This window comes from Remersonia thermophila, chromosome 3 (genome assembly GCF_042764415.1).
Source record: "Remersonia thermophila strain ATCC 22073 chromosome 3, whole genome shotgun sequence".
NCBI lineage: Eukaryota > Fungi > Ascomycota > Sordariomycetes > Sordariales > Chaetomiaceae > Remersonia > Remersonia thermophila.
This window is the reverse complement of record NC_092219.1, coordinates 1,486,709-1,505,009: the sequence shown is the minus strand read 5'-3', so window position 1 is coordinate 1,505,009 and position 18,301 is coordinate 1,486,709. Positions and strand designations below refer to the sequence as shown.

Below are 18,301 nucleotides of genomic sequence, written 5' to 3'. Positions count from 1 at the left end.
TGCGGGCGATCCGCGGGCACGGTTCAATCCGGCGGAATCTTCCGAATTCGAATCCGACGTCTGCACAATGGAAAACGAAAGACGCGTGGCGGGAATGATGGGGGTTGTTGAAAAAATGGGGGGTGGGTGGTGATGGTGGTGGTGGTGGTGGTGGTGGTGTTGCGGGACGGCGAGAGAGAGCGAAAGTGGTGAGAAGAGGAGAGAGAGAGAAAAGGAGGAAAATGGGAGAGCGAGGTGGCGGCAAGAAATGGTTCGGGAGTTTAGGAAACCTGAGTTGGGAATTTGGCAGACAGGCGAGGTAAGGTAAGGGAAAACCGGGGCTCTGGCCACTTCAGAAAAGGGTCACGGACCCAAAGGGAAATTTCAAAAGGAAAAAGAGACGAATGGAAAAAAAAAACACCAGGGCCGGGCAGGTTCGTGATTGATCCATGGGCCGCCCGTGGGTGGACTAATGGACCGCGGACTGGGCTTGCTTGGGCTGCCCGGTGGGTGTGCGTGTGTGCAGGCAGCGAAGCGAGTGCTCCAAGTCGGAAAGAAACAAGAGACGGCCGGGCGGGAGGGGGAATGCCCGTGGAAAAGGACGGGACCCGAGCTCTCCAGATGGGGGAAACCACCTCACCACCTCGCATGGAACGACAACGCTGGGCTGGGCTGCCCTGGGGACCGATAAGGGAAATGTTGGACGCCGCATTGCATTGACCAAACGGGAAGTGGGCAAATGGGCAGTGGACAGTGGACAACGGCCAGCGGCCAACAGGCATAAGGTACATACAGAACGGGGTCGGTCATCCGTCCGTCCGTCCCCTGGGGTGGTAAGATGCAGTACCTGCTGCGTAAAGAGGGTGGTCGGTACATGCTCCGTACAGGGAACGGCGTCATGTTGGTATGAAAGAAAAAAAAAAAAAAAGAGCCGGCCGAGGTGGAGTGGATGGATGGGATAGAGAACGGAAATGCATTCGATGCTTGCTCGGCTTGGCGTGCGTGTTGACGTGGGCCTGACCGAACATGGAAGCGCAGAACAACGGCACGGCACACCTCGGCCGGCGGCGGCGGCAGCGGGCGGCGGAGACATCTGACATCCAGGGATGCATCCAGGAGGGGACCCCCCAGAATGGACCCCAGGAGGGAATGGGGGCGATTGGACCCACGGAGCCCTAGGTAGCATGGATCCGATGGGGGATGCAACAGGAACAAATCGTGCAGAAGCTGTGCAGAAGGACGGTGTCACCCGGCACTGTGCGTTCTCCAATGACATCCCAAAGGGGAAATTCCCACTACCAGAGCCTCTCGGCGGATGGCATCTTGGCATGGAAACGTACTGCGTACTAGTACATACTTTGTATCCGTACCCGAGATTCGATCGGATCAGAGGGCCCCTGCCACGGTCCCGTGTGCAACGCCGACTTGACGTGACCAACCCGCCGTAAAGGAAGCTTGCGTCGGTGCCGTGGTCCCTAGGGTAAGCCACTGCGTAGGTCCCCGGGGGGATTGTCTGACGTTTCCAAGCTGCCACACTTGTAACTGCGAACTGCTATAGCGGAAGGTTCAGGAAGCTCCGTTTCCACGGGGCGCGTCTTCTTTGGGGGGCAAGCAAATCCATGCTGCGAAACATGCCGGCGGCTCCGAGACACCAGCATGAAAACGTCCCAATCTTCCGCCTATGTAATTTCAAAGACAACGGCCCAACCAACTTGCACCCATACTAATACAAATGCATACACACCTAATACTCGGGAGCCACCGAGCGAGCTGAAGAACAGCGCCAACCTGGAAGGGAACCAACCCCTTTCCGATGCATCCCTTTCCCTCCGACCTGCTAGGTAGTAGGAACCTAGGCTTTCTTCTCCTTTGCGCTGAATGTAGCGTACCGTATGTACACCGTACTGTGGTGCATACGTTGTGGATTCCCAGGCCAATGCCTCTTTCTGGAACAACGTGAAACGCACTTTGCCAAGCCCCAGGTGGAGATCATGCACCTATCCGCCCCACAGCGGGGCCGGCCGGATCAGGCCCGGCTCCCCACACTTTGCGATAAGATAACAGCCCCGCCGACAGCTTCTCACCATGAATGCGCGCGTGCGAGAGTGCCAATCCCCGGGCCATCCAACAACACAACTTGGGACGTCGCCCATCAAAGGTCAGGGAAGCTTTCGCGCAGGCCCGAGTCCCGCCATGGCTTCCGACTCCATCATACGCGATCTCGAAGAGAAAGACATCATCGACCTCCCGTCGACCTCGTTCGCCGAGCCGACAGCGTCGGGATTTCCCCTCCCCAAGAAACGAGCCTCAGCCTTCAAGCGCCAGAGGCACGGCAAGCCGGAACCCGATGCTTCAGCTGCGGTTGCTGCGCCGTCGGCGAAGCGACAAGATGGACCGCCGCCTTCCCGGAGCCATGCTCCCGCACCCACGGCCGTGGACGAGCGCCGCGGCATCGATGAGGAGAACCAGGCCCTGCTCAACAACATGACCGCCGAGGAGATCGCCGAGGCCCAGAAGGAGCTCTACAACAACCTCGATCCAAAGCTCCTCCAGATGTTGCTCCGACGCGCCAACCTGGATGATCCTGCGGGCTCCTCGTCCTTCGACTCGCCCTTCGACTTGCGCTTCCGCAGAGACGCGCCAGAACCGAGCCCGTCGTCGCCTCCGCCTCGCTCGAGCGCTGCCGATCCGAACGGGTTAGGATCGAAGCCACGGCCGACGTCACGACACGTCACCATTGAGGATGCGCCAGAGGAGGATGGTCAACGAAACGGCGGCCGTCCGGATCTCCCCGCCGCAGAGCCAGCGTCCCATGAAAGCGCCGGAGCGCGCCAGGAGACCGAAAAGCACCCCGCGGCTCAACCCACCAACGATGACGCGCGGTCGCGAGACGCCACCAGCGAAAACGGCAAAGCCGCGCCTACTCCGACCGATGCCCAGCGCCAGAAACGCGTCACGTTCGACGAAGACGCCCCTCCTCCCGTCCCGCCGCCCAACCTCTTCCCCATAAAAGACCTCCCGCGCATGGCTTCGAAATCCACCACCACCACCACCACCACCTCCTCCTCCTCCAAGCCTAAGCCTCTTCCACAAGACGCCGCAGACCCTTCTTCCCAGGACCTCGACGTCCCCCACAACACGCACTTCCCCGCCCCGCCTCCCGTGCCCGACCTCGACCCGTCCGATCCGGATTTCCTCGACAAGCTCCACAAAAAGTACTTTCCCACCCTCCCCGCCGACCCGTCCAAGATGGCCTGGATGGCGCCGCTCCCCACGCCCGACTCCCCCGCCGACCGCGAGTCGCCCTACTACCCGGGCCAGTCCTCCCTCCCCGTCTCGGCCCTGCGGTTCGACTTCCGGGGCCGCCTCGTCCCGCCCCGCCTGAGCCGCGCGCTCCCCGTGACCCTGGGCCTGCACCACCACGGCGAGGCCCCCGAGGCGGCCGGCTACACGATCCCCGAGCTGGCCACGCTCGCGCGGTCGGCCGTCGCGGCCCAGCGCTGCCTCGCCTACCAGACGCTGGGCAGGATCATGTACCGGCTCGGCAAGGGCGAGTTTGGCGGCGGCGCCAACGCGCGGGACGGCACCAGGGACAACGACGACGACGATGGGGGGCTGGCCGTGTCGATCTGGAGGCTGATTCAGCAGGGCAAGGTGGTGGAGGGCATGGAGGAGATGGCGGCGGGGGGCGGCATCCAGCACATGAGCGCGTATTGTTACGCGGTCGAGGCGCTCTGGTTGTTGGATCGCGGGGGTTGGCAGAAGAGGTGGAAGGCGACTTGAGGAAAAAAAAAAAAAAACAAAAGAAAACACAAGACCCATGCCGGCCCTGCCCGTGTCAGCATGGAACAACGTCTAGCTAGCTCCAAGCATCTCCCTACCCTACCTCCCTACCTACCTACCTACCTACCCTAAACAGCATCCAAAATACACCATGGCCCAAGGCTGTCGCGTCGCAAGGATGTCTCTCAATGCTTTGTCTTCTTCATCTCTTCATCATGGCTCAGCCATGGACAAGTTGACCGAATGGCAATCAATTCATGACATGCATATACAGCATCAGCAGCAATAACGACAGCAAAAAAAAGAGAAAAAAAAAGTCAACAAGGAAACCCCCCCTCCCCACGACTGCCAGCATCTCCATCTCATCAGCCATTGAACGCCTCTCCCTCAGACAACCCACCCCGGGAAGCCCGTTCCTCCATTCCCTGTTCCTCGCCCGTGCGTATGCTCTTGGGTATCGGCTCTTGAATGCTTTCCTCATCCATAGATCCACCAGGAGTCGTCAAAAATCATCTTCGCGAGCCCGCCCCTCTCCACGATCCAGATCGGTTCGAGGACCGGCTGATTTGTTCCATCCACCTTGAACCCCAACCCGTCCATGTCATGCAGATAACTTTCGTCTGTATATCCTCTACCCCCCCACCCATCCCCCTTCACCAAAATCCAGCAGCGTTCTCATCCAACGTTTCCTCTCCAGTTTTCCCTCCCCCCTCTCCGTCATCATCATTATCATCATGTGCTTGCCCAACCCATCCGACCCGATCCGATCTCATTCATCCCAGCCCATCCCATCCCGAGCAGAAACCAACCCTTTCCCCCAAAGACCCTCAAGTCCCCCCGGCCGTTTCCACCGCAACCAACCAACCCGGCCGAAAGGACAAAGAAGGCGACGACGACGACGACGAAAAACGGTCGATGACGAGAATATGTTGGTGCGACGAAAACGGAGGGATTGGGTGGGACGTGAGACGAACGGTAAAGAGTTGAGACGAACGAACGAACGGACGGACGGATAGAGAGACGACGAGCGGGTGGTGATGATGGCGTTGCGGAAAAAAAAAAACAACAGCAGGAGGACGGCAGACGAAAAGACGAAGAGGAAAACGGAGAGTGAAAGAGAAACAGGCGACATCGTCATAGCGGGGGGTGGAGGGGGAGAGCTGTTTGTTCTTTTGTCTTGTTTTGTTTTCACCCCAGCCGACGCATCATAGGAGCCGGCGTGAACGGAGTCTAGAGGTAAAAAGGCACGGAAAGCAGATTAATAACGAGATCCTCGCCCCCGATGCTTCTGTTGAGAATCCGTCGATTCTTTAAACCAACGGCCCGGCCGGGCAGAGGGGAAAAAAGCAAAACAAACAGACCGGCGGATAGAATAGAACAAGCGTAAAGAGGGGGGCCAACAAAGAAGAGAAAGAGAAAAGGAAATACAGAATCATAACTCGTCAATCATCAAACGCACCCTCCATCAACAGAAACACAACAACAACAACAACTCCTCACCTCGGCCGGTGGGCAAGCGGAAGAGAACCAAAACCAGAAAGGGAAAAACCAGAAGAAGCACGAACCTGTTGCGGCTGCCCCTGCTGCTGCGATCCCAGAGGGTGCAGGTATTGCGTCCTCTGCCCCAGCAGCCCCGGCGTGGCGAGCAGATGATGCGCCGGCGTCTGGCTCCCCAGCAGCATCGTCGTCTTTTGGTCTTGCTGCTCCTGCTTCTGCGGCTTCCTCCGTCCGACGACGTAGTCCTTGTTGTCGATCGTGACGCTCTTGGTCATGTGGTTGACCTTGTAGACGCCCACGAGGCGCGCGGCGAGCTCAAACATGTTGTTACGCAGCGAGATGACGATGAACTGGGCGTTCTTGGTGCGTTCCTTGATGTAGTTGGCGACGATGGAAACCTGGAAGTGCCGAAAAAAAAGTGGCGGGTGGGTGGTGGTTAGCAGGCAGAATACACCGTAGCTGGAGGCAAGGCAGCCTGTCGTTGACGAGGAGAGAGAGAGGGAGAGAGGGAGACAGAGGGAAGAAGGGGCGAAAGGATACAAGCACTTACATTCCTGAAGTCCAACGCCGCATCGATTTCGTCCATCACGTACAACGGCGTCGGCTTGTAATGATGCAGCGCAAACACAAGCGCCAGGGAGCTCAGCGTCTTCTCACCGCCCGACAGGTTGCTGATGTTCTTCCAGCTCTTCTTGGGCGGCATGACGCTGAACAGGATGCCCTCGCTGAACGGATCCAGCGAGTCCACCAGCTCCAGCTCCGCGTTGCCTCCCATCGTGATCATCTGATACATCTCCTTCAGCCTGAGGGAGATGGTGCTGAAGCCCTCCATGAAGCCCTCCAACCGCAGCCTCCGGAGGTCGTCGCAGCGCTTCTTGGCCGCGTCGCGCTGGGCGACCGCGCTCGCCAGGTCGGAGGAGCGCGCCGCGTGCTCTTCGACGCGGCGGCGGTACTCGGCCAGAACGCCCAGGTCGACGTTGACGTTTTGCGTCTTCTCCTCGAGCGCGGCAATCTCGCCCAGGAGGGTCTTCTTGTCCATGCCGGCGAGCTCGTCCTTGCTGTACCGCGGGAGCTCAAGCGGCGCGGCGCGCTCGCGCGGGGCTGCGGCGGAGGCTTGCGTCATGGTGGCGTCGGCGGCCTCGGCCTGGAGCTGCGCTGACGGGTCTTCTTCCTCGTCGTTGTCGTCGTCGTCGTCGCCGTCGTGATCCTCCATGCTGACGTCGCCGTCCGCGTCGACGGCCGGCTGCTGAGGGGTCTCCGGGCGCGCAGGGGCGGTGCCGGAGCCGCCGCCCTCCAGGTCGGCAATGTCGGTCAGGCGCAGCTTGGACAGCTTCTCCTCCCAGTGGTGCCGCTTGCGCTGGTTCTCGGCGAGGATCTTCTGGCTCTCCTCGAGCTTGTTGCGCATCTCGATCTCGAGGGCGCGCGTCTCGTTGAGCTCGGCCGTCTTCTCGTCGAGCTCCGCCTTGATCTCGGCGAGGGCGCGCTTCTTGTCGGCCAGAGCAGCCTTGGCCTCGTCAACGCGCGCCTTGAAATCGTCCGCCTTGCTGCCCTGGTTCTGGATCTCCTCCTCGAGACGCTCCGAGTCGCGCGCCGCGGCCTCGAGCTCCTTGGACGCCTTGGCGTGGTCCTTGCGAAGCTTGATGAGCTGCTTCTCGGCCTTGGCCTTCTTGACCTCGGCCGCCGACACGGCCTCGTTCTGCGACGCGATGTCGGCCTTGAGGGCGTCGACCGTGGCGCGCTGGGCGCGGAGCTTTTCGCCACCGACCTCCATGATGCGGTCCTGGAGCGCCTTGATCTCGTCCTCGACGCTCTGGGTCTCGCCGTGCAGCTTCTCGATGTCCCGGTTGAGCTTAGCAACCTCCTTCTCGAGGGCCGCCAGGCGGCTGTCGTCGGTCTGCGAGGGCTGCATCTCCTTGGCGAGCTCCTTGGCGCGGCGCTGGGCGTCGGCCAGGTTCCGCTGGGAGCTCTCGACCTCGAGGTGGATCTTTTGCATCTTGGTGTCGAGCTCCGGGATCTGCTCCTTGAGGGAGCGGATGCGGGCCTCGAGGTCGCGCTGGCGCTCCTGGAACTCCTGGAACTGCTGCTCGAGAGCGTCGCGGTCGGCCTCGAGCTTGGCGACCTGCTCCTTGGTGGTGCTCGAGGCGAGCTTGGACGACATGAGGCCCTTCTTGACGGTGGAGCCGCCGCCCGACATGGTACCCGACTTGTCGATCAGCTCGCCGGCCAGGGTGACGACGCGCCAGCGACGGGCGCCGTAGGCGATGCGGTTCGCCTGGGCGAGATCCTTGGCGACGAGGGTGTCCTGCAGGGCATGATAGAACGCCGGGCGGAACTTGTCGTCCTTGGGCTTGATGAGGTCGAACAGGCGCGGCGCGTTCTCGGGGGTGTTGATGGGCGACATGTCGCGAACGCGGAGCTTGTCGAGGCACATGAAGTTGGCACGGCCGAGGTTCGTCTTGCGCAGGTACTCGATGCACTGCTGGCCGGCCTCGACCGTGTCGGTGACAAAGTTGTCGAGGGCCGGGCAGGCCGTCGAGATGGCCACGTCGTACTTTTCGTCGATGGCGCCGAGGTTCCCGAGGCGGCCGTGGAAGCCGTCGATGCGGCCCGACTCCTTCATGCGCATCAGGGCGGTGAGCACGTTGCCCTGGGTCTGGGTGGCGGCGAGGCTGGAGCGGGCCTCGTCGGCCTTCTGGCGGGCGTTGGAGAGCTGGGCGCGGAACTTGGGCTCTTCCTGGGAGAGCTTCTCGAGCTCGGCGACGGCGCGGCGGCCCTCCTTCTGCAGAGCCGCCTTCTGGTCCTGGCAGCGCTGCAGCTCCTCGGCCTTGGCGGCCTGGCTCTTCTCGATGGCGGCGATCTTGGCCTGGATCTCCTCGAGGGCCACGGCACCGGCCTTGCCCTTGTCGCGCAGGATCGCCATCTCGCTCTCGGCGACGGCGATGGCGGACTGCTTCTGGTTGATCTTTTCCTTCCAGGGCTCGAGCGACTTTTGCCTGGCGGCGATCTGGTCCGAGAGGTGCTGCGTCTTGCCCTTGAGGCCGTCGCGGATCACGACAAGCTGGGCCTCCTCCTCCTTGACCCGGGCCTCGAGAGCGGCGATCTCGGCGGTGCGCTCCTCGATCTCGTTGGCGCACTGCTCGGCCGTCTGCTCGGCCTCGAAGGCCGAGCTCTCGGCGTTGGCGATGGCCTTCTCCAGCTTCTTCCGCTTGTCGGCGAGGAACTTGCGCTTCTCGTCGAACTTGACGCGTTCCTGGTCGAAGCGCGTCATCTCCTTGACCAGGGCCTGGGTCTCCTTCTCGAAGGCCTCGTACTCCTTGGAGCCGCGGGCGTAGCTCTTCTCCAGCTGCCTGATGATCTGCTCGCTCCCGTGGTGCTTCTCGAGCTCCGCGTCGAGCTCGGCCTGCAGCTGGCCGATGGCCTCTTCGGTCACGGCGATGTTGTCGTCGCACTCGCTGACGTAGAGCTGATACAGGGCGGACTGCTTCATGGCGAGCTCGTTCTCGTCGCGGATGAAGGCCAGGGCCTTCTCCTTCTTGTCCTCGAGGCTGTTCTTCTCCTTCTCGACGTGCTGGACGCGGCCGCTCTTTTCGAGGCAGATGTCGTTGAGCGCCTCGACATCGGCGGCGGCCTCCTCGATGGGCGCCTTGTACTTGGAGGTGCCGATGATGTCCTCGAGGTACTCGAGCAGACCGTCTTCGTGCTCGTTGCCGGCCTTGGGCTTCATCTGGGCGATGGACTCGACCTCGCCCTGCAGGATGAGGAAGCGCTTGTGGTCCAGGTCGACGCCGCGCTCGCGCAGCAGGGTGGTGACGGTGGTGAAGTTGGACGTCTTGCCGTTGATGTAGTACTGGCTCGAGTTGTTCTTGAAGGCCTTGCGCGAGATGACCAGGTCCGAGTTGGGGACCACCTCGTGGCCGCCGCCGGGCAGGTCCATGACCTCGCGGAAGTGCACGGCGACCTCGCAGTGGTCCAGGTTGGGGTGCTGGGCCGAGTTGTGGATCAGTGCCGAGATCTTGCCCTGGCGCATCTTGCTGGCGCGGAAACCAAAGACGAAGAGCAGGGAGTCGATGACGTTGGACTTGCCCGAGCCGTTGGGCCCGACGACGGAGGAAAACGAGGCGTGGAACGGGCCGACCTCCTGGCGGCCGGCGTACGACTTGAAGTTGGTGAGCACCAGGTAGGTGATGACGATGCGCGGCTTGGGGCTCTTGTCCTCGATGATGGTTGGCATCTGCATGGTGCGGGACTTGAGCATGATGTCCATGGGCTTCTCGAGGATGGTGTCCATGGCCTTGATCGGCTTGGATGCGGCCAGCACCGTCTCGTCGCCTCCGCCCTTGTTCTCGTTGACGGCAGCCGTCGTGATGTCGGCGAAGGGCACGCTGTGGAGGTTGTTCATGGGTGTTGACGACGGCTTGATCACGGTGGCCGGAGGCTTGATCACGGTGGACGGCGGCTGGACCTCGGGGGTGGCCGACTTGCGGGTGCGCTGCATGGGCGTTGCCGCGACGGTCTTTTTGGGCAAGGAGGGCTTCCGAGGGGTGGCATCGTCGTCGGCAACCGAGGGGGCCGCCGTAGATGCCGACGCGACGGTGGCCGCGGTCTGGTCGGGGTCCGCGACCTCGCTAGGCTCGGTGACGGCAGGGGGTGCAGGCGGAGGGGCGGCGGCGGCGGCAGCAGCAGCAGCAGCAGCCTTTTTTGGAGGACGACCACGGCGTTTCGGAGCGGCAGCGGGCGCGGACGTGGACGTGGATGGGGGGGCCGGTGTGGAAGCCGAGGATGCGGAGGATGCTGCGGGCGCCGTAGGCTCAGCGGTGGTCCTTCGCCTCTTGGACGCGCGACGGGCGGGTGGGCTGGGCGGGGCAGGTGTGAAGTCATCCCCGCTCTCTTCGGTGGCCTGGGGCGCGTTGGGGGTATCTTCGTCGCTGGATTCGACAATGGCGGTGCGACGGGCAGCAGCCGCCCGCCGCGTTGGTCGCGTCGACATGGCGATGAAGCAAAACTACTACCTATCTCCCAGAGAAGGCACGAAGAGGAACAAGTAAAACAAGAAGAAAAAAAAGGACAAAGCAAAATAACCAATCGACGCGGCTGTGGGGGTTGCGGTGTTGGGGGTTGTCGGGTTGTGATGCGAAAACAATCGTCCGTCTCGAGCCCCGCTATCCAGCGATTGTCTGTTGACAGCGGTGGATGGTGGATCCCCCCAGCAATTGGGTTGCCCATTGTAAACAAACCGACCAGCCACATGCGCCACATGCGCCACACGCTGGCACCACATCAGCCACAAAACCCCCCCTTCCCCGCAGCGTCGCGGCATGGACCCGACGCGTTTCTCCAGTCCTCACTCCCGCTCTTTTTACCGCGCTACAGAGGTAGGTATCGCTCTATCGCTCTACTGCGTACACGCACCAAAACCGGCAAGATCCCTGCTTGCATCAATCGGGGCTCCAACATTCTGCAACCAACAACGCCAAGCTCAGGTACGTCCTCAGCCAAAACACCCGACCCGGGCCGAGACACCTTCAACACGCGCCCGGCCTTCGGTTCCTTTGTCTCGGGTATCCCACGACAGACGTCACCACGTCACCCGACATGCTCGACTTTTCACAATTTGCGGCCGTCTTCCCGACGGACGGCCCCAAGCCGTACGACTCGGCAGGGGTCCGCGAGATCGAGACCCTCCGCAAGTCCTTTGACGGCATCCTCTTCGTTGACCGCGTGCTGGGCGCCCTCGGCCTCGAGCAACCCGATGCCGCCTCCGGCGATCCTCGCCCCTACCCTCCGCGCGGCGACTCGGGCCTGCGCGCCCTGCATCAGCAGATCTGCTCCGCCAAAGTGTCCGCCCATGCCAAGCTCTCCGTCCTCTACTACCTCCTCCTCGACCACGACCACGCCCGGTCGAGCCGTTCCAACCTCGCCGACGCCCTCGCCGACGACGCCGGCCTGCCCTCCAACTACCAAATCCTCATGCGCGGCCTCTGGCACATGGACCGGCGCGAGTTCCCGCTGGCCCTCGAGCACCTCGCCCATCCCTCCCTGCCCGCCGAGTTCGCCGACGATGTGCTCGCCGTCCTCGTCCGCCACGCCTCCAGCGGCGACGCCACCGCTCCCAACTCCTGCTCGGCCTCAGACCAACAACAACAACAGCAGCAGCAGCAGCAGCAACAATACCAACAAAAAGACTACACCCTCGCGCTGGCCTACTACCACACCATCCGCCCCGCCCTCCGCTCCTCCGAGACCCTCGCTCTCCTCTTCACGGCCGTCGCGCGCACCAGCGTCCCCGAGGCGCTGCGCTTCATCCGCACCCTCGCGCCCGAGCACGCGCGCCGCGCGCTGTTTGAGCGGCTCATCGCCGTCGTCATCGAGGACGACGACCCGCGCGCCGTCGAGTCCCGGGCCCGGTCGCGCGGCAAGCAGCTCTCCAGCCTGCCGCTGACCCCGGACGAGGACCGGTGGCTCGCCGAGTACGTGTCGGCGGGCGAGGGGCGCAAGTCGCAGCGTGCTAGGACGCTGCTGCAGATGCGGAGGCTGGTTACGGGGCAGTGAGAGGGCTGTTGTGTTGGTTGGGGGGAGGAGGTAGGATGGGGTTGAGGTTGGCTTGTTTCTGTTGTCATGGTTCTGCTGTCTCACATCGCGTCGGACATGTCCATTTGGCGTAATAGCAAAGGCGTTTTTTGGGGGTGTGGTGATATACATGTAAGCATAATACTACACGATACCACGGGCGTTGGAACAGGGTCCGGGAGATCGGGACGTCGTTCATGGACAAGCCGTTCACTCTTGGGTGACATGCTGGGGGCGAAGAGCCTTCACCCGCGTAGAATGTGATGCTGGCCTGCCCTTCAACGTGATGGAGAAGGCGGGATCTTGGAAGACTGTTGACGGGTTGAATTTGACGTACACGTCCCTCATACTCTCTTCGGCTCACTGTCGACACCGATCCTCAATTTCTTTTTTTCCTCCTCCATTCTGCGATCCTGCTTGCTCCCTTCCTTGGAGAACGGAGCCTTGCGACACCCATTGGGTCATTGCCTTTGGTCGCTGGCACGCCTTTACCCCCTTTTCGGAGGCATCTTTCTCTCCCTCTGCTCGTTTGATTCCGACTCACGTGCTCCGAGTTCGAAACGTCATCGCCTCGGTCCCATCCCGTTCCCTGACTGGCCATTGAACGAAGGTGTTTCGCGCAGAGGACACAGTACCGGCGTCTTCCCAGCCGCACATGTCTGCCTGCGCGTGCGCTGTTTTTCCTTTTAATACAGACAGATAGGGCCCGTTGGATGGACCAACGAGTTTCGGACCGGCTTGGGCCGCCGTGCATCTCGGTTCCGGTTCGTGATCTTTGCTCGCCAACGCGATAGGCGCACCAGCGCAAGGGCTGGGCCGTCTCGGCCTCGCGGAGATTCGGTTGGGGCTTTCTATTGATGAGTCCATAGGTGCTCGATTCGCTTTTCGCCACATGCGGCGACGTATGGCTGATGGTGGTTGTGATGTCGGTGTAAGGCTCCTGGAGCCCCAATGCCTCTCACTGGCTCTTGTGGATTGCTGTGCTCGAGTTCATCGTGTTCCCCCTTCCACCGTGCCATTTCATGCTTCCTCCCAACGGCCAGCCCAAACTTTACATCCTTTTGAGCGCGTAGTTCAGCAGCAATGTTGCAACACGACACCTGTCTGCCACGGGATTCTACAAAGTTCATGGCCCTGTGCCCCTGCCGGCTTATACGAGCGTTGTCCAGCAGCAGCGTCACGCTTTCGCGAGAGATCGATGATCCATGCATCCATGCGTTGCCTTGCTCGCCTTTTCCGGTCCTTGTCTCAATACGCATCAAAGGGCGGCGTCCACACATACCTACCTACCTACCTACATACATACATACACATGCAGATGCATACATCATGTACCGTGTGGAAACACAACATCGAGCCCTCCCTACATACTGTTCATGTGTCGAATGCCCCCCCCCCCCCCCCGCTCCCAACCTCGCCCTCTGGGTACCGCAACCATGCGGGTGGAGGGTAGGAGCCATGGCCGTTGCCTCTTGGGATGTGAGGCGGCTCTTGGCTCAGGGCAGCTCGCATCGTTGGACGCATGGGGATTCGGGTGCAAGGGAGCGTAGGGCACCATGTTTGAAATTGCATGCATCCGACAGGACATGGGCGCGCGTGGCGGTGGTCATGCAGGAGAAGTTGCGGATTGGTGGCTTAAAGTTGCCTCGAATGGCGCTGAATATTGTCGGCGCTTCCACGATGCTGTGATGCTACGATGCCGGCGGAGGGACGAAGCGAGAAGCGATGGCGGAGGGTCTAGCCCGCCAACGTGGCCAAGCCGACCCGCCGCATTTCCGTACGTGCAATGACGAATCCAGGGAGCTTCATTCTAGCCGTTTGGGTGGCGTGTTGGCCGGATTCGCCTCGGTGGAAATGCCGTGAGCGTGACCAAGAGCTCCCTGCACCGTCGCTATCTCGGCCGTCTTTCCCCACGACGTCGCGGTCCCTTCAACATACCGGAGATCCTGACTCCCGGAACCCACCGGTGGAGACTCGCATAGGAGAAAAGAAATAAGGCATGAGGCAGCACAACGCCCGTCTGGCGACGTAGCGGTGAACCGCACTCCGGAGCTGAGCAGGTGACGCCCTCCAACAGACGCTCGGGTATCACCACGGCACTACCACGGGAACCCGCATGCCCACATGACTTGATCAAGGCCGGCGAGGCTGCACAAATCTACGATCTGTACGACTTGATCTCACACGCCTTCGGTAGAGGGTTCAGGAAGAGCTTGTAGATGACGTGATATCCGTATCCGTATCCGTCGGCACGCGGCAGTCCGCCGTGGCAGGCGGTGCAGGCCGCCGGTTTCCGCATGGTATCCAAAACACCGAGACGGACCGTGAACAATCACAGCCTGCTCAGAGAGGCAGCCATCTGCGAACACGAGCATCGTCACACAGGGGCGGCGTTCTGTGTGACTGAAATCGGATCGGTGTCCCGCCGCGGGGCCGACACGGTTCCTCGCCTCCTCCATCGCTCGAGTCGTGGCTCGTTCGCGTTTGCTCGCTCGCATGTTGCCCGCCCGGCCGCCATGGGAAATGTTGGAAAGGGCGCACAAGCAGACGGAGAGCGGGGTCTGTCCGATTCTCCCCCGGCCCTCGTTCACCGCTCGGCGTCGAGGTCCACGGGGTGGACGACGCCTCCATCCTCTACGCGTATATACAGTACGCCAGCGATCGTCCCTCCAGCCCCATCTGCCTGCTGCAGAACCCAGGAGAGCATCCGTCCATCACCACCTAGCGTTCTCTCGCAACAGGACAAAGAAATCGGACGGTGCGTCCCGGCCGCTCGTCGCGGCGGGCTGTACTGCGTAAGAGATGGTGTAACCACAGGGAGGGGGAGGGAGGACCGGTGAGTGAAGGATGACGTCGCAGCCCTTCGAAAAGAAGCAACAGAGCTTCCAGGTTGCTTCGGTAGATGCATGGCGTGTACCTATGTGGCACCGAAGGTGCGGCATCCGTCGTAGTAAAGCAAGGGGGCGTTCCCGCGGACGTGTGGATGTGTGTGTGTATGTGCATGCACGAGGGCCAGGGAAGTGTTACATGGAAGCTTGGCGGCGGCGGCGGCGGTGGTGGTGTGGTGGTGGAAAGGCAGGAAGAAACAAACGGGAAGTGATCGGACAGCGCCACCCTGCTGAAGCATTGCTTCGTTACATCCGCAAGCTGCAAAGCCTGAGGATGCGGAACAGGCGCGTGGGGGAATGGCGGGGAGGACGACGAGGAGGAGAAGGAGGAGGGAGAGTCGGTGAACACACCCATGAAAATAACGAAAGCTCCTGTCTCGGGAGACGGGGAGTGTGTTTGCGGTGGGGCGTGGGTGAAGAAGAAGCGCGAAAGAACCGGGCTCATGGCGCTCCAGAGACCAACGCGAAAGCGAGAGAGAGAGAGAGAGGGAGGGAGGGAGAGAGAGAGAAACAGAGGAGCCTGGTCCGACCGCTGCAATCCTCAAGGCCCTCGTCCTCGCCTGCATACCTACCTCATCTCGCGCCCAGACCGCTGGATCTCGATTCGCCGACTCTACATCACGGTCTACTGTGTACTATATGTATGTACATACCACTACATACGCTGGCGCGCGATGACGGGTGGTTGACCCGGCTGGCATGTTGCATCGTCTTGCCCACGGCAGATGGTGGGGGGCGCATCTTCTTCATGATGTCCTTTCCACCCCCCCCCCCCTTCTCTCTCCCCCTCCCCTTTTCTCCGGTCGCTCAATTTCCCGTCCCGGCCAATGTCTTGCGCAGCATCGCCTCAAGGCAGCCGGTGTCCAGGTCCATTCATTCGGCAACCCCTCTGCACGCGTAGCTACCGGGTAGCTACGCGTATCGTTGAGCGCCATGGCTCCGGCTCTTCAGGCCTCGCAAGTTCCTCCCCAGTTCGCGGGAGGAGGCCCACGGGGATGGATGGAAACCGAGCCGTGACGAGGGATGGCACATCCTCTTGCACCCCCTCCGGATCAGGGAAATTAGCCGAGGCCGGCGAAGGGCGATGGCGTCCGAACATCGTCCCATGGAGTCGGGACTTGGGGCGCTTGACGAGGGCTTGCACCTGCAGCCCCGTCCCAAAATGGAATCTCGCTCACGGGATGCCACCCTCCATCACCAGGAGCTTGCTGCGTCGCGGCGGCTGAAAAGAACGCGGGAGAAGCTCCGCACATCTTGGAGCGCTGGAACCCTCGAGCGCATTACAATGAAACGCAGGAGAAGGACCCCCCAAGACGGCACTCGTCGTGGCGAAGGGGAATGATTGGCAAAAGCTCGATGTGTGTGTGTGTGTGTGGTGGGGGGGGGGGGGCCAGGGGGAGAGGGGGACGGGGGCTTCAGCCTCATGCAGTCCGATTTTCCCTCCCATCCCGCCCTCCCCTCCCCCCACCACCACCTCTGGTGGGTGATGAATCATGATGCGCCCGGACCCCATGGCCGGGACCTTCAACGACGCCGGAACCGAAAACTGAGATTGGCGGGACCGCGCTCGGCCCGAGCGAGGGCTGTACGTTCTCGGAGAGCAGCCCAGGGAGGAGATCTGGCCGGGCTTCCTGGTCGCCTTTGCAACCAACCAACCTTCCCAGGCCCCCAAAGATCACGGCACATTGAAAGCCCAAGAAATCATTGCATAGCGTATCCCTTTTTTTTTTTTTCTATGTGCGCGTAGCCTACACCTCCAGCGAAGAAAGCGAGGAACAAAACCACAACGGCAACAACAGCAACGCTTCAGAGGACAAAAGGGGGGGGGTATTAGCGAGGCCGAGCTTTCCAAGGAGCCTTTCCCCGCCCCCCGCCCCCTCTCCTGTCCCAATCGCGCTGCCAGAAGTTGCCGTTGTATGTACTGTAGCGTGTACACACGCAAGGCTGAGGCGACACGACAATCATCAGGTGAACCCAGAAAAGCAAAAACCGGTTTCCAGCCCAACCCATGGAACCCACCCAACCCTCCCACCCAAGGACCCAAAAACCCGCACCCCTGAACGCCCGGATGTGATGTCAGAATAACCACCCCTCCCCCTCCAAGAAAAAAAAAACCCCTGGTTAGACCAGCAGGTTGTTCCACCCATACCTCGCATCGGGTTGCGCGAGGAACCTTTGGATCTCCACCGGGTCGAAGACGTGCGAGAAGATTTCCAAATCTGTCGGCAAGCCACCAGCCACCGAGGAGGAGGAGGAGGAGGAGGAGGGGGAGGAGGAGCCCAAGCTCGAGCCGCCGCCGGCCTTGGAAGAGGACCTGGACCTGGTCGAGGAGCTGCCGGCGGACCCCCCCTTGGCCTTCTTCGCAATGTCGTCCAGGATCAGCTGCGCCGTGCTCTGGTTCGGATCCTCCAAGACGAACGTGACGCAGCGGATGCGGCCGCGGAGGTCCGGGTCGTACAGGCAGACCTCGCGCCAGAGCTCGGCCAGCTCCTGCGGCGGGTTCCGGTAGCCGTTGCCGAGGCCAAAGTCGCCGATGACGACGGTGCCGTAGCCGTTGTAGGCGCAGATGCGCAGGGCGCCGCGCATCTTGTCCTTGACCATCTCGCGCTCGTCGCCGAACGAGTACTTGGTGCCGTTTTGCGTCAGCTTGGGCCAGCGCGGCGGCGGCACCGAGACCACGGGCAGCTCGCGCCACTGGTCGACGGGGAGCTTGTCGTATCGGTCGTGCGGCCCGCGGAAGACGACTGCGGTTGCGGTTGCGTGTGCGTGTTGGTCACCCGCGCGGCCCCAAAGACAAGACGCGAAGAAGAAGAAGAAGAAGAAGAAGGGGTGGACAAGGCTTACCAACTTGGGGGGACAGGATGCCGGCGTAGATGGAAAGCGGGTAGTAGGCATTGACCGGCGAGCCATCCGCCGGGGTCGCCAGGCACGCCGCCAGGGTGCTCCGGCGGCAGAGGCGCTCCTCGTAACCCACCACGCCCGTCTCCCAGTCCCCTCCGGGACGCTTGTCGTTGGCGGCGCAGATGAACGGTATCGGGGTGCCCGCCGCCTGCGCCCATTCGAGCGCCGTGTTGACGGGGTCTCCGGTCCGGACGTCTGGGCTTGGTGGTCAGCGAGCTGCGGGCGAAAGGGGCGGCGGTGGGGTGCCCGCTGGGACCCGAGAGACGTACAAAAGGTGGGCGCGGAGAGATCCATGGGCCGATCTGTAAAGACGATTTGATCCAGGGGTTGATGGTAGATGTAGGAGCAGGTGGCCCACGTTGACGAGTACTTTTCCCGGATCAGGGGGATGTAGTATCTCTTCGCCTCCGAGGCCACCTCGGAAGGCTTGGGCTTGGACTTGGAGCTCGAGGACGGCATTCCGTGGAGGCCAGACGAGAGGACGACAAGGGGGCCCTTCGGGGAGCCAAGAAGCGGCGGTTTGTTTTCCAAGGCGTTCAAAAGCCTGATGGAGAATGACGACGTGGTTGAGATTCTGGAGGCTCTGCTGAGTGCAGGCGTGGGAGGGCCGAGGGGCCGGGGGGGTTTCGAGCGCTTTATACGAAAGGTGTCTGCACGCGAGAGCCACCCCGAAGAAGAAATAACAA

General features: G+C 61.7%; 4 protein-coding genes across 4 annotated transcripts; 2 read left to right on the top strand and 2 right to left on the bottom strand.

Moving 5' to 3' along the window:
* Window positions 1-2,172: 2,172 nt before the first annotated feature.
* Window positions 2,173-3,762, top strand: VTJ83DRAFT_3234 (uncharacterized protein; the record flags this gene model as incomplete). The annotated part of the gene is made up of 1 exon (XM_071009590.1): window positions 2,173-3,762. One exon carries the CDS (start codon window positions 2,173-2,175, stop codon window positions 3,760-3,762), a length of 1,590 nt encoding a protein of 529 aa, XP_070867112.1.
* A 1,188-nt stretch (window positions 3,763-4,950) lies between these two features.
* VTJ83DRAFT_3233 (uncharacterized protein) lies at window positions 4,951-10,246 on the bottom strand (the record flags this gene model as incomplete). Its single annotated transcript, XM_071009589.1, has 3 exons — window positions 4,951-4,992; window positions 5,328-5,657; window positions 5,810-10,246. The coding sequence occupies 3 exons, from the start codon at window positions 10,244-10,246 to the stop codon at window positions 4,951-4,953; spliced, it is 4,809 nt and encodes a 1,602-aa protein (XP_070867111.1).
* Window positions 10,247-10,851: 605 nt separating this feature from the next.
* VTJ83DRAFT_3232 (uncharacterized protein) lies at window positions 10,852-11,808 on the top strand (the record flags this gene model as incomplete). The annotated part of the gene is made up of 1 exon (XM_071009588.1): window positions 10,852-11,808. One exon carries the CDS (start codon window positions 10,852-10,854, stop codon window positions 11,806-11,808), a length of 957 nt encoding a protein of 318 aa, XP_070867110.1.
* A 5,027-nt stretch (window positions 11,809-16,835) lies between these two features.
* On the bottom strand, window positions 16,836-18,074 carry VTJ83DRAFT_3231 (uncharacterized protein; the record flags this gene model as incomplete). The annotated part of the gene is made up of 3 exons (XM_071009587.1): window positions 16,836-17,458; window positions 17,559-17,810; window positions 17,885-18,074. 3 exons carry the CDS (start codon window positions 18,072-18,074, stop codon window positions 16,836-16,838), a joined length of 1,065 nt encoding a protein of 354 aa, XP_070867109.1.
* Window positions 18,075-18,301: the final 227 nt, after the last annotated feature.